General features: G+C 41.9%; 1 protein-coding gene across 9 annotated transcripts in view; it reads left to right on the plus strand.

Moving 5' to 3' along the window:
* TTLL5 (tubulin tyrosine ligase like 5) overlaps positions 1–15,829 on the plus strand; it is a 112,532-nt gene that overhangs the window by 69,710 nt on the left and 26,993 nt on the right. For all 9 annotated transcript variants that reach the window (XM_088672458.1, XM_035108181.3, XM_088672412.1 and 6 more), the window contains exon 31: positions 3,310–3,455. In XM_088672458.1, coding sequence (XP_088528584.1) covers positions 3,310–3,455 — 146 coding nt within the window. The remainder of the gene's footprint in view (positions 1–3,309; positions 3,456–15,829) is intronic.

A 15,829-nucleotide genomic window follows, 5' to 3' on the forward strand; every position in this document is an offset into this window, starting at 1 on the left:
CTCATTTTCCTCTGGCTTATAGTTGTAAATACAAATGTATAAACGAAATGAACTTGCCTAAGGGTAGATCTGTACTGTATGGGTGTGGCTGAAAATGAGCCTCAGTCGACAACAGAATGGCCTTTTTTTCTCCCCAAGAGGCTCCCTATCCACAATTGGATACTACAAGTCTTAAGGCCAGGGAATAGTGCACCAGTGCATTTATACCCTCTCCTCTGCCCCCGTTATTGGCCATAAATACACTTCATGTTAACTTGCCTGACTTTTCTAGTAGAAAAATTGGCCTTGAGAGATGAGAGGCACTGGATGTGGGTTTGAGGGTTCTTGGTGACACAGAGTACCTTACATCAGTTTAGCCTGTTTGCCTAACAGTGACCCTATCTGGACAAGGATAACTTGACTACTATAATCCAAACTACAGCCCAATTGGATTCTAAACCAGTCAGTGTTGGATTGTTGCAATGTGTTATTGTGGGGCTGCTTTTGCAACCTGTTCAGAAGCTTCAATTAATGCAGAATGTCCAACTGTTGACAAATTCAAGGCAAACAGACCACATAACACCAATTCTGTTTGAACTTTACTGTCTGCCTTTATGCTTCTGAGCCCAATTCAAAGTGCAGGTTTTGACAGTTACAGGTCAGGACCCCAATATCATCTGGAATACCTCTCCCAACATCAACCTACCTGGACTCTTAGATCTTCATCTTAGGCCCCTCTCTGGGTCCCTCCTATGAGTGAGGCCAGGGACAAGGAAGAGGCACTTTTCAATTGTGGCTCTTCATCTATGGATTGTTCTCCCGAGCAAGGGCTGGCCTGTGCCTTCTTTGACATCTTTTCAGCACCTGCTAAAGACTTGCCCTTTTAAGCAGACTTTTGATAGACTAGGATGATATTGTGTATTATTAACATACTGCCAAAGCTTGCTGTATTGTAAGTCCTTTCAAGAACTTCATATAACAAATAACTCATTTATTCTACATCGTTGTCATCATCATAATAATAGTTTCTTCCATTTCATGTGCCTGAAACACTGCAATCAGTTTTCCTTCCCTTCCTTACATCCCACCCCCAACTTTTCTAGTAAAAGAAACCCTTAATTTGTTCAGGAGTTTTCTACTTTGTTCCTTATTTGTGATTTAAGAATTGCAATTAAAAAGACCTGTTGGCATTTTTTTAATAAAAAAGAAGGGGGGGAGTGATGTCGTCATATATCCATGACAGTCTGAAAGTTCATTAACTGAATGGGAAAGACTGTCACTATCAGATAATTCAAAGCAGAGCTGCTGTACAGATGCATACGTATTACAGGCTACCCAAGGAATCCACCAAGCTGGCAGGCTAATTATAGCAGCTGAAACAAATCAGGGCATGGAGGAGTAACTATCAAAATGAACGAAGCTGGTGGGCTGGTTCAAATATGCCTTGTGTGCTCTCCTTTGAATCCATTGCCTGTATTTAATTCTGCTGTAATTTAAACACCTGTCTACATGGAATGTGTGAAATGTCCTTACCCGGCCACACTCAACTGTTTACACACCTGCCTTACTTGGAAAGACAACTTTAAAATAAACGGTGTTTTGATATTGGAGGGAAAATGCAACAAGGTAGCACATGGGGGAGAATAGGATAGAGTGGTGAAACAGCTGACTAAATGCACATTGATGCTGGTGGGAGAGATCTTATTTTAGCTGTCTTCATGCAGCGCTTCTTTACTGGAAATAAAATCTTATGCATTACAGGCTTGTGTGCATCCACAAATGCACATATTCTCCACTATGAAAATACAAATTCTTCAGCCTGATTACATTTGCAAAGTGCACATTTTAATGCTGCTTTAAAATTTTCAAAAATCTTTGCGTTTTTTGTTACGTTGTAGCGGGAATTGGGCAGGGCATTTTCTGAGCTGACTTTTTTATATCCTAGTTCCAACTAGAGCCACTCATAATCTCGTAATATAAATTTGGGTTGCCCGGGGCAAGATAAAGCGACCAAATAAATAAATAAATAAATAAATAAATAAATAAATAAATAAAGGTCACTACAGCTTGCTAGTTGGGTTTTGGTTAAGTTTGCATCTTTCATTTATGTGTTGATACAGCAGCTGCACAATAGGTGGCAGAATGTTTGCACCAACAAAGTAGAATTAAGAAGGTGTCAGAAGAGTTTAGCAGGGATACCCTAGTAGAAAGAGTGAGAGTGCTCTTCAAAATCACACTATCGTCTTAATGTTGTGGATTTTCCTCAAACATACTGAATCTCACCAAGAGTCCACCTAACTCTTACTGTCTTTCTAATGGCAGAAGAATGATAAGAGGAAATTTTTGTAGCTACTTGGCTCTTAGGGAATTTTTTTAATTTCTCCAGAGGTTCATCTAAGATGAAACATTGCAGAGGTGGGGCAAAACCATGGTGTCTATTAACACACAACTTATTTTTGCTCCATTGATGCTTCAGGAGCTTTATCTTTTGTTTTTATGCTGTGGTTTTGAATAATGTTGCAACAAGTCCTGAGCTCTTGGGACAGGGTGGGGTTGGATCAGAATCGAAGAGAACACAGTTCTGTTCATAGACTATTCGTGTCATTCATCTTAACCATTACAGTGATGAAAGGAAAGGGATAAACTCCAAAGAACAATGACGCCATATTTATAAATATTTTCTTTTGTTGTTACATTTTTATCCTGTCCTTTCTCAGTGGAATTCAAGGTATCATACATGATAACACCCCCCCCCCCAATCCTCTGAGGTAGGATAACTTGAAAGTCGTGCCCAGCTTAAAATCACCCAGTAAGCTTTGTGGATGAATGGAGTTTTGAACCAGGGTCTTCCCAGACTTAAATACAACTACCTTTCCACTACCCTGCCCTACCCCACTCACTATCAACATATAGAGACAGTATCGGTTGGATCAGGGATTGGGCACCTGTGGCCTTCAAGTTATTATTGATTCCCAATAACCCCAGCCAGCATTGCCAGTAGTCAAGGATGCTGGGAGTTGTGGTCCAACAGCACCCATGTATTAGACAATGAAAATACCTTCACTCAAAGAACTTCCTGACAGTAAGAGCTGTTCGGCAGTGGAATTTGCTACCAAGGAGTGTGGTGGAGTCTCCTTCTTTGGAGGTCTTTAAGCAGAGGCTTGACAGGCATATGTCAAGAATGCTTTGATGGTGTTTCCTGCTTGGCAGGGGGTTGGACTGGATGGCCCTTGTGGTCTCTTCCAACTCTATGATTCTATGAAATGTATTATCATCCAAACTTCCTCAAGTCTCATAAAGTGATTTCCCTTTTTTCTTGTTTGTATTTAGTTAACAAATTTGAATCTGATGAATGGATCTATAAACAGAGGAAATGTAACTTCTCCCCGTTACCGATCACCTCTCAACCAAGGAAACTCATTTTGGGCTTTTCAAACACACACCGGTGACATTAGCCCTGCATCTTTGACAGTGAGGTAAGTTAAAAACATTAGACTGAGAATACTAATACAATGTGCGGAAATGCTTTTCAGTATTACTAGTTTGCAAGGCAACAACTGAAATGTAGCTGCAGTTTGAACAGGTATGATAGATGGGAGGTGCTATTTGATTCCACAATGAAACCTGAGAATGAGCTATTGATATTTATACAGTGCTGAGATGGTGCATATTAGGTAACAGTATAAGCTGAAAATGGGCTGTATATTTTCTGATAGTAAAATTCAGAATCCCTTTTCTCTTCCATGGAAAGTCTACTCAAAGGGAAGTGTCTTCCCTATCTGCTTAGGAACGAGGCAAGCCAACTGACTGAGGCACTTGGCCAATGGGAAAGACAAAGCCTTTTGGGTTGTCTGCCTCTGAGATGTCAGGCAGATTTCTCTTGGGCTCTTGTAGCCTGAGCATTTTTGTGTGTTCTCAGTGGAGGGTGCGTAGAATAGCAAGAAAGGCAGAATTTCCACAAGTTTTTAGTTGGGTTTTCACCTTTTTTTTTACCTCTTTACCTTTTCAAGAGTTTATTTGACCTCTATTACTATTTGTACAGGATAGGATCTTCCTTTTCCTGAAATATTCAAAAGAATGCATGGCTTCAATAGAGAATAAGCCTGTCTAAATTGTGTGCATGCACATATTTTTCAAAGTTCTGTAAGTGAATTAGCAATAATAAATGTTCCTAGTATATGGAGGTGGTACACCACATAATACGTGTATTTTCTAGTGCTGTTTCATTTTTTTTTTAAACATACTTTTTATTAATTTCACAAAATACAAAAAAAAAACGGTACATACATAAACACCTTTTCCACCTCCTTCCTACCCACCCACATGGGTCCTCCCCTGCCACAGAAGTATCCCATGTATGTGAACAGTCAGAGATGGTCCATTTTATGCTTGGATTTCTGTCCTCCTCCCCCTCCCCTGACCCCAAAGCCCCCCCTGCCACCAGGGAGCTCCAGCAAACCAGGGCAGTACGCAGGAGGCCATCCATCCAACCATCTATTGTCATACCAAAAAAAGAGAAAAATAGAAATAGGAAAAAAGAGAAAAAAGAAAGGGCAAAAAAAGAGAAAAAAACAATACAAAACAGAAAATTTTTTCTTACATTCATAATTGTAAAACCATATTTTGTGGGCTTCCCCTCCCCCCCCTTCCCCGGTTTTCATCCCTTTTTTATCATCTGCAACAGTTTCTTACTTTATAAAAATACACCTTTGTATCTTATACAACTTATAAATCAATTGTTAACATTTTCATCTAATATTCAAATCACTGAAAAATCAAACTCCCATTTTATCTTCCCGTGCCTAATTTTTACTCCCTCTATAAGCCTCCATATTTTCACATTTTTCCAAAATCCATTCACTTTTAAAACTATAACTATTCTCAATTTAACCTTACATCCCCGATTACCGGCTCCACCCCCCCAATCCAGCAAATTCCATAATCAGCAGACCAGTTATAAACCTGTTAATCCATCCTTATAATCACAACATCACTTTCCCTTCACCCCACCCCCTGTTTACAGTCTTTTGCCATCCAGGCCACCATACAGGACCCCTGAATTTCTTCTCTTCTCTGCATATTTTTTCCTTCTTCCCTGTGGGCGTTCTGGAGTTCCAGTAATACCAATCGTGCCCCCCTCAAAGGCAGGGCACTCCATCCAACTTTTTGTAGAGTAAAGTCATCATTTTTTTCGTGGTGTGCTTCATTTTGTGTTGAATCATCACAGTCCTCATCTTCATCTTTTCCTTCCAAATCACAGTCACCATCATTGTCATTCTCACATTCATCTTTTTCAGTGTCAAAAGCTTCATCTTCTAAAAAATCATATTCTGCCATCACCATCTGAAATTGTTGCTGTAACTCTTGCCGTCGTGTCTCCTCTTGACATAGTTCTATTCTTGTTTCCCACATTAAGGTCAAAACAGACCGCTGGAACTCAGGGGAACACTTTTTTGTTGACATAGTTCAATCCTGCCAAGGTCAAAACTTGTCACGTGGGGTGGAATATGATCACAGTTTATTTTCTCGACTCCATTTTAACAAACTGGCTGCATTCTTCAAGTCTTATTAACAATAAAGTTCGAACTCACATTTCACAAACATTTAAACCAAAAAAGAAATTCCACAAAGTCCAGAAATACAAAGTGAAATAAAAATTGACTTATAAATCCTGATCAACTCACTGGGTTGTCTGGGCTGCTGGCTCCCGAGGAAAAGAAAGGTTTTTCTTAGTCTTTACCTCTTGCTGCAGGGCACTCACAACCACAGTCTCTCTCCCCTTTCACCCTGCATCAAAGGGGAGATTCTCTTTGATGCCTTTGAGGGATCCTTTTGAATTGCAAATCTTCTGTTTACGGCTTCGGGTTTCTATTTACTGTCTCTTTTGTTGCCGTGGGGGGGGGGTGGCTTCCTCTTTTCTCCCCTCTCTCCCAGATCCAAATTGTTTTATAATCCAAATCGTGAGGTTACTTACAATCTTGTTTCCAATCGTTTTATTTTCGGAAGAATCCAGCGCTCTCCGCCTTCGGCTTGAAGCTTCTCCCTGCTAGAATAACGTTGCCGCTCAAAATGGCCCCCGCGACTTCTACCCTCCTCGCTCCGGAGCTCTTATTAGAGCTGGCCGAAGGGTTGGGGAGTCCGGATTGGGGCTGTGCCGAGCAAATTTGCCCCCGGGACGCCCTTCCCGAGGTTCTAAGGGGCGCAGCGTCGCTCTCGCTGCCCTCCCCACTCCTAGCAGGGACGGGCCGTCTCGGAGACGAGACGAAACCCCGCCGATCGGCGCTGGCGCTGAACCCGGAAGCCTCTAGTGCTGTTTCAGCTTGTGAAATTGAGCTCATGAAATGACTGCTCTGAAGCAGAGAAATGAAAACAAAAAGTTTTCAAGCCTGAATCTAATGAAAGGGGAGACATATTTGGGGCCGCTGATTTGGTCTGTGACCAAGGTTTGCTAGTAAACTGTTTGAAAAGTAATTCTGAGGTGTGAAGACTCCAGAAGTGGCCTGGAGGCTATGCTCCAAACAGACCTATTGACTGAATTATTCGTGTTCTTTTTGAATCTGAAGATCCCTCTCTCCACTATTTAGAGTTTCAATAATATTTCATTTGTTACTTCTGTAAGTCCCTGGTGCTTCTAAAAGTGTGATGTAAGAGGTTGATTATGTCAAACTTACTCCAAGCATACTGGTCCTGCCCTTGGACACTGAATTACAGAGTTCTGTGAATTTCTTGTGCTGGGCCATGGGTCCTGTTGGAAGTCTGCCAGACACGAAGATGAATTTTACACAGGCATCAAAACATGTAACTAAAATCATGGAAAGTTGAGCAACATTGGATTACTGAAGCTACTTGGATTCATCTGTCCATTTTCTAAGCATTGGCCTTCTACATTTAGAAAGTGCTAATTCTTCTGGCAGATCCTCACTCCTATGTTTCTTGCTGTTTGTTTTTATATCTGTGTTTTTAGATTTGTAGGAACGGTAGATAAAGGGTGGTACATTTGTGCCTTTATCGCCCCCACCAATCCCCCACCCAAACTATTCAGTTCTTACAGAAAGCAGAACTAGAATGAGACACCTCCCTGTCCTCCAACAATACGTTTTTATAAGCACAATTTCAATTTGTAAGTGCCCCAATTTGGTGGCTTATTCAGCGGCCTCACAGTTTTTATCCCTCTGAATTTAAAGTATGCAGCCTTCTGTTGTTGTTTCATCCCTCATCAGATTGTTGCTGAGCTACTGTAACTCCTTTACTGTCCACTATCCTTCGCTGCTTGCATTGGCCCCGACACTCTCTGTTCTCTGGCCACATGCTCTTGACATGGCAGACATTGCAGCTGCCACATCTTCTGATTAACTAGAAGAATCCTAGCGTGGGAGAAGCTGTGGAGTTTCTATGAAAACACCCTCTCTGTTCCTATTTTAAGCCCAATACAAAGGAATGGCTGTGATCCTAAACACAATAGGGAGTAAGTCCCATTGAGCACAATAGTAGGAATTGCTTCTGAGAAAACAGATAATGGTTTTGTGTGTGTGTGTGTGTGTCCTAAAGTGTCCAGAACCCAACGGTTTTCCAGAAGTCACAGCTTTGGTTGGTTATAGTTCCTTCACCCTAAATTCATCTTATTCATTCTCTGCTTTTTGCTATACTACCTAGTACCACCCCTACTAGAGGAAAATATCCGTTTTTATGGCCTTCCTTGAATATTCTGTAGCCACCAATTACGTTTATTCCCTGAGGAAGCTTTAACCACACAGTATTTGAAGAATGACCTTAGCTCTGTGTTAGAAATGGTATCATGTTCAATCTCCAGGATCCTCTGGCGGGACTGGGAAAGCCCTGGTCTCAACCACTGGAGAGTCGCTGTCAGTCAGAGTAGACATTCCTGAGCTAAGTGGGCCACTGGTCTGACGACTGAAGGCATCTTTTTATGAACTGTTTCTCTAGAAGGATTGTCCATCAGAGTCAAAGAGCATTGAGACAAGTTGTTCCTGGGCCACCACAGGGCATAGCCACATGACTGTAGCCTTAAGGGATGGATAGCAACCCATGGCTTTTGACTCAGTGGGGCTTATCCACTCATGCGGTCAAATACTTACTTGCAACTATAGCAGCATGACTTGCACTGCCTGTGTATTGGATTTACCATACTGGAGAAACCTTTGTTGGCAGGTCCAGTTGTACCTCCACCTCTTCTGAAATAGTTCTGAGCCCATTATTGTGGAATGGGACAGTTTTGTGGCCAATTGTCTTTTGCAGCCTCAAGTCTTGGCTTTGTCAGCTTGGAGCCTCAATGCAGGAAGCTTATATCTCTCAGTGGTTTGAGGCCTGATCCTGCAACCTCAGATTTCCAGGCACTAATGAGCAGTTAGTTTTCCAAGGTAATCAGGGATATTAGTTGCCAGAGAGTTAGGTAGAGTGCAGTGAGTTCCAAGAGCCACTTCTGACCATATCTTCTGAGTTAACAACAATTGCTCAAGCGATGGGTGGAAAGAGAGGTGACAGAATGTTATCACCATGGCTTTCATTTATGGTGGGTAACATCTACTTGGGCACTTGGTAAACTTTCTTCTCTGAGGTCTCTGTGCTGCTGTACATATTAGTTCTGCACAGAGCAGCATTATGAACCTTCTAGAGATAAGACGCTAAAAAAAACCTTGGCATGGAGGTCTGCCCCAGGGCAAGGGTACTTGGCTATGAAGGCCCGGGACTCTTGTCTTCCTGCTCAGTTTCTTTCTGATTGCCACAAGTAAGGGTAATATACATGTACTATATTTTTGGAATATGTGGCACCCAGATAATTAACAGCTGATCGTCACTCCTCAGCTTACTTTCAGGGTAGCATTCTTTTCATTCCCATTGTCCTTATGCTTAGCTTTTCTTGGCAGCTTTGTTCAGATCGCAGCTGTAAGGGATGAAAATCATACATCTTCCCTTTCACTAATTCATCCTAGTTATCAAAAGTTAGTTTACTTCAGCTTCACCTCTCTTAAATTTTCCTCTATTTATTTTTGGGTTCATAGCTTTAACTATTTTTACTCCATTGCCAACAACTTAACACACACACACAGAGAGAGCGAGAGAGAGCGAGCGCATTTTGGGTATTTAAAACATGTTTAGCCCACTTTTTAGCTGAAAGGGCTCCAGGGCAGCTCACAAGAATCACTAGTAAGAAAGTCTCTGTCCTCAGACTTACAATCTAGACATAATCATACCTGCCAAGTTGCTGTCGGAGAAATAAGGGACCGGGCCGGAAGTAGCAGACCGGAAGTAGCGCTGCCGCCATTTTTGAACTGGGCGGAGCATGCTCAGAAGTGACTCTTGATGCTGCTTTGCCCAGTTCCAAAATGGCCGCCGTGCCAGAAGTCGCACTGCAGCCATTTTGGAACTGTGCAGAGCAGCATCAAAAGTCGCTTCTGAGCATGCTCCGCCCAGTTCCAAAATGGCCACCGCGCCAGAATAAACTGGGAAAAAGCAAAAAAAATACATTTTTTCCAGCTAGGAACAGCTGGATAACGGGGATTTCCCGGGGAATACAGGAGACTTGGCAGCTATGGACATAATACATAAGGGGAAAAGGGTTGGATGGGAAGAGCAAAAAAGAAATTTCAAGCACCAACACCTAAATTTACGGTTCAGGTGGTCTGATGGAATGACTACAAGTAGGTGACAATGAAGGAAGGCCAAAGGCAGCTGAATTTTCAGCAGATATCATATAATATTTGTGCTTCCCTTCTTTCCCTCTACTGGTCAGTCTTTCATATTATTATGTTAGCTTTTTGGTTCTAGATGACAATATTTCAAGTTAGGTAATGCATCATTGTTTTCCATCCCAGTGCAATCTGTATCTGATGAAGGTTCCTTCCTACAGATGTTTATGTCACAGTAAATTTAGTTGTCTTTTATGAGAATCTCTATATTAACCTTTGCTGGATCTTTTTGCTGCTCATAAGCTTTCCACTGAGATTTTAGTTTGCTTCATTTAGTCATCACATTTCTTATCTCCCAGACTATGGTTTGGAGCTCTGGGAATGAACCTTGTGCTCCTTTCTCTTCTTCTCACATGCATGTCTTAATAGAATACTTTCTGGTTTGGCCACAGTCAGCTTACTGGTTCAGACACAACGGCAAAATTTTGAGCAGGATTTCCAAACTAAGATTGCAAACTCTGACTTGATCAAGCCAGGGATTCCATTAAGCCAAGCCCTAAGGGCAAGAGAGACCTCATGAGTCCAGATATTGTTCCTGCCCCTCCAAACCAAACAGTGATTGAATACAGTCATTGAGTTGCTTACAAAGAGTGTTCTTTTTATTGCCAGTGGTTGACATAGGGCTTGAGTGTATGGGTTTCCCCCCCTTTAGTTTCCACTTTTGCTTCAAAACTGAATCCCACCCCTATTAGCTTCCAGTACAAATGAAATTAAATTGTATCAGTTGGTTCTGGCTATAGTGCACATACTTGTAACATTGCTGAGTAAATTTGATTAGGAATGGGCTGTTGATACTGCAGCAACTGCCATACATTTCTTTGCTGCTCTGTTTGCAAATAGATACAGTACTTGAAGGAAAGTGTGTGCATGTGTTAGTGTGTGTGAGAGGGGGGGGGGAAGGAGGCATTTTCCATGGTTACAATAGTACCTTGACTTATGAAGACGATCCGTTTCGTAAGTCGAGGTCTTTGGTTGTTGAAGCGCCGCTTCTGCACATGCACGATTTTGCGCTTCTGTGCATGCGGCGACCCCACGCGCTGCTTTGCGCAGGCGCAGAACGCGCACGCATGGCGCACATGGCGCAAACACTTCTGGGGTTGTTGACTTCGTAAGTTGAAACCTTCGGAAGTCGAATCGTTCGGTTGTCGAGGTACCGCTGTATATGAATGAGGCATCAAATTATAGCATAGAACACACAGATTTCCAAAAGAAACTACCAGTTTGCTCCCCAAACCTGATACACTCAAGAAAAGAAGGGGGAAGGGAGGATTAATGCATGTTATAGTGATTTAATCCACTCTATTTGCTGTTAGATTCTTGGCTTCGTTTTATTAAAGCGAGCCCCCTCCGGCCATCGGTTGTGTTCCTGTTACAAAATATTTCATAAATATTTAAGTTTCTCAGATTTTCTTTTTTAAAAAAGAAACTTTCATCGTACAAGCCGAAGGACAGATTGCGTTGTTGACGTGAAGGGTTGCAGAAAAGAGAAGAGGGAGTTAGGCAGTTATTTGCAGAAAGTGAACATTGCAACATTTTGCTGCTCTTCAACATCTGAATTAATTTAGAGCTTGTTCATATTGCTTCTGTTTTAGTCATTTTGTTGTTTAGTCGTGTCTGACTCTTTAGTCATATAAAGTACTATATTATATTGTTGTTGTTGTTTAGTCGTTTAGTCGTGTCCAACCTTTCGTGACCCCATGGACCAGAGCATGCCAGGCACTCCTGTCTTCCACTGCCTCCCGCAGTTTGGTACGACTCATGTTGGTGGCTTCGAGAACAATAAACTATATTATATGCTACAGTATATAAATATGTATACAGTGGTACCTCGGGTTAAGAACTTAATTCATTCTGGAGGTCTGTTCTTAACCTTACAGATAGGTAGCTGTGTTGGTCTGCCGTAGTCAAAACAAAATAAAAATTTTCCTTCCAGTAGCACCTTAGAGACCAGCTAAGTTTGTTATTGGTGTGTGCATGCACACTTCTTCACTTTTATTTTGTTCTTAACCTGAAACTCCAACATGAGTCGGACCAAACTGTGGGAGGCAGTGGAAGACAGGAGTGCCTGGCGTGCTCTGGTCCATGGGGTCACGAAGAGTCGGACACAACTAAACAACAACAAAAACCCGAAACAGTTCTTAACCTAGGGTACCACTTTAGCTAATGGGGCCTCCCGCTGCTGCTGTGCCGCTGCTGTTCTCATCCTGAAGCAAAGTTCTTAACCCAAGGTACTATTTCTGGGTTAGCAGAGTCTGTAACCTGAAGCGTCTGTAACCTGAGGTACCACTGTACTGTACTATATTATATATTTATACTATATAATTATACTGAATATGTGCTTAGTAATATGAATTAAATGCCTCAAGTACAAATTGCCAGTTTGTGTGACATTGGCACTATAAATTTCTACACCGCCCTTCATCCAAAGATTGAAGAGGGCAACCTTGCATTCAGAGAGGTGTATCATTCCCATTTTGACAATAACTCCTTTGTTTCTGGGTCATATGACCTCAGGTACTTTAATCAGTAGGAGCCTTTTGTTGTGTAAAAGGTCTCAGATTCGGCTTTACCAGTGCCAACTTCACTATCTTCCTTGAACAAAAGCTGCTGGAGCTTACTCTAGTTATTTATATGCTGCTCTCTAGGGAATATACCCTCAGCTGCTTTCACTATAATGCTCCCTACTCTAATTTCATAACCTCAGCCTTAAGTTGCTGTACTTGGTTCTCAAAGCTCTGATGTTTGCACCTGGCCAATGTATATCTTATTTGATCTTGGTGCAAACAGCTGTATGGTGCACTTTATACTGAATGCAGTAAACTAGGTTTCTAACCGAAATATCTCCCCCATTTCTGTTGCTAGCTATGTGGCAAGCAGATTTCTAGAAAGACAAGTGTAGAATTTGACACCAAGCATTTTCATGGCAGAAGCCAATCTGTTCAGCTTAAAACACCTGGAGTTGCTTTATCATCATCATTTCATCTCCATTTGTTCTCCAGTACATCAATTCAGGGACAATATGTCACTCCTAGACTTTGTTATATAGGAACATTGAATTTGTGACCTTGGACACATATATTCAGTCTGTTGAGATCCTGTAATCTTATGCCATTAGTTCACTTTTGTTTTGCCTTGTTTTCCATTAGAACATCAGAGAGGGATATGAAGTAAAGAGTTAAATCACCTTCTCTGCCTATAAAATAACATAAGAAGAGCCTGCTGGATCAGGCTAAATGCCCATTCTGTCTAGTCCAGCATCCTGTTCTCACAGTGGTCAGTGGGAAACCAGCTAGCAGAACCCAAGGACAGGAGCATTCTCCCCTTGTGTGGCTTCTGGTATTCAGAAACATTATTGACTCCAAGTGTGGAGGCTTGTGCATCTGAGATGTTTTGTCCGTTTTAAAGATGGAGACTGAGAGTGAAATTCTTTCAGCTGATCTAGTATTTGAATCGATATCTTGATTTATGCAGAAGTTAGTAGGATCGGAGTTGTCCTTGCAACTCATTGTGGCTGTTCTGAACAACTGTTAGGAGGTTGTGTGTGGAAAAAGATGCCTGTGTAATCCTGAAGAATGAAAGCAGGAAATATGTGCTACTATGTGCATAGAAGTGTCAGCTATTGGTGCATTACTAATAAGCAATCCTATCTTGTCTCCTCTACTCGCACCTGTGTCTTTGTTGACATACTCACTTCTGGGTTTTATCTACTACTGGTGGCAAACCTGTACCTTCATGGCCCTTGCACTAGGTGTTTCCTGTTGGAAGTGAGACCCAGAGTGCAGGGAAAGTGTTGCCTGATGCTCCTCTTGCTGTTCAGTTTCTCACTATCACCTGCTTGGATGGGCTTGGAGGCTGCAAAACATGCTGAAGTGGTTAAGTTTCCCACAGGCTCCTCGGGAAGCTGTGGGGGAAGAGTGGCTCCTGCCTGATGTGTTTTCAAAGTGAGCCGAGTCTTTGAAGTTTCGTTTTAGCAGCTGCCAGGTATTTTTGCCTCAGCCCTGTGCAGTGTTTCTGAGCCCAGCCTTCATATGCTGCATTCTTTGCTGCACATGCCAGTGTTTGCAGATGGGGGAAGGGAGGAAAATAATTAGCCAAGCGGGTAAAAGGCTTTAACCTAGTTCTACGTTTAAAATTCTTTTGGCACAAGCCCTCTCTTGCTCTTCTGCTACTTCTCATGTGACTCACTTGAAATCTTTTTCTAGGTGTTTACTAATATTTACTGGATTTTTTTTTACATATAAAAAGCTTCCCTGGTTCTGCAGTTCAGGTTTGTTAGTGCAGTGTTACGATACTTTTTTCTCTCTAAAACATGAAGAAAGTCGCAGATACATTCCTTGAAGGTTTAGAGGATCAATCTTGCTTTAAAGATGAGAAATAACCTTAGCTGACAGAGAATGGCTTCTTGGAAAGTTAGAGAGGATCTGGCTGCCAGAGATTATTTCTGGGAAAGACTGATGTCTTGGGGCAGCCTTTTCCAATCTAGTGTCCTCTAGATATTTTAGGCTACAACTTGCTTCCCTTCCAGGCATCATGGCCAGTAGTCATGGATTCTAGGAGTTGTAGTTCAAAACATCTGGAGGAGCACCAAGTTGAAGAAGGCTGCCTTAAGCCTTGGCGTATTTGGGGGCTATGTGAAACCAACTTACACTCCTGTCTACTGTCTACTACTGAGCTTTGTGATTTCCATCTCCCTCATGCTTTTCATCTTCACTTTTCTCTATAGAAAATGCTACTCTATAGGTATGCTACTGTGAACCTTCAGTTTTAAGCCAGGACTGTGTAACAAAGGTAGTGATGTAAGTTGCCACTGTGGAAATCTGAGGCATGCAGTTACTTCTTTCTGTGAAAATTCTGATGGTGTGAAAGTAGGTACTACCTACCTGTGCTGTTTAATTGAGTCGTATTAATAACCAGTGACTGGAGAATCCAGAATTAATTCCTTTCTGTGCTACAGTGTTATTGTGAAGTTTGTAGGCCAATATACCACTAGAAATGTACTTTAGATCTACTCTTTTGTACAATTGGATGAATAAACACCTCTTTCAGCAATCTAGCACTCCAGAAAGAGCTGTTATTGATGCATTGGACTAGCTTTCTCCAACCTAGTGCCCTAGGTTGTGGGATTCCAGCTCCCATCAGCCCAGACAGCCTATGGTCAGGCATGATGGAAGTTTTAGTCCAACAGCATCTGAAGGGCCACATAGGATACCCTGCTCTACTGTGTCCCAACCAGAGGACCACTTAGGTTTTACTTTGCCTCCTTAATGTGGTCTCAAATTTAATATCGTTTTCTGGCTAAAGTAAAATTGCATGTAGTGCACATGGCAGCCGTAAGAGCAATTCTCCCATCTGTGGAACAGTTTTCATGTGTTTTGATTGAGTTTATGTAATATACCAATATGCTCTCCAGATAATCTGCTTTCCCTGTACTTTGCATTTGTTGGAATACTTTGAATTTGGAATTTGGAATTGTGGCATGCATTATCTACAGAGGCATCTCTTCCTCTTCCCCAAATAATGGAATAGCAGCAGTTCTCTCATTCATGCTAATCTCATCACATGTATTCTTTATCATTAAAATGTTCCAGCAGGCTGGGCCCATGTGCAGGTGCAGGAGCATGTGCAGGCATCCAGAAGCCAGGACTGCTTCCTGTTCAGTGCACCTAACCATTTGGCTTTGGCTAATTGAAAGAGAGGCTGCTGTGTGCTCTCTGATTCAGCTAATCCAAATCACACAAAGGGGATAAGCATTGCTGCCTTTACTACCTCTTCTCCTCTGACCTAATGTGTTGTGATGGGATGGAGGCACTGAACCTCTTAACCAGATGACCCCTCACTTTCCTTTTGACTTAGTTCCCATATGTTTTCCCATTTGTTTTCAAAGCTTGATTTTCTATGAAAGGAAAAGAGGGAGGAGGGGGGGGGGGAAATGAGACACTCAGCTGCCAAATATTTCCCAGCTCATAGAGGCCAGTGTTACAGTACTCTTGACACAGGTCCAGAGATGCTACTTTGGGCTAAGTGAAAGTCCACTCTGCCAAAAGTTAGATATTTAATAACTGGCGAATTCTAGTTGTTCTGAACATGATAGTGTGGGTAATGTCAATTGAATTCAGAAATAGTTTAATCTGAATGTCTTTAGA

Source organism: Zootoca vivipara, chromosome 1 (assembly GCF_965207765.1).
Source record: "Zootoca vivipara chromosome 1, rZooViv2.hap1.1, whole genome shotgun sequence".
Lineage (NCBI taxonomy): Eukaryota > Metazoa > Chordata > Lepidosauria > Squamata > Lacertidae > Zootoca > Zootoca vivipara.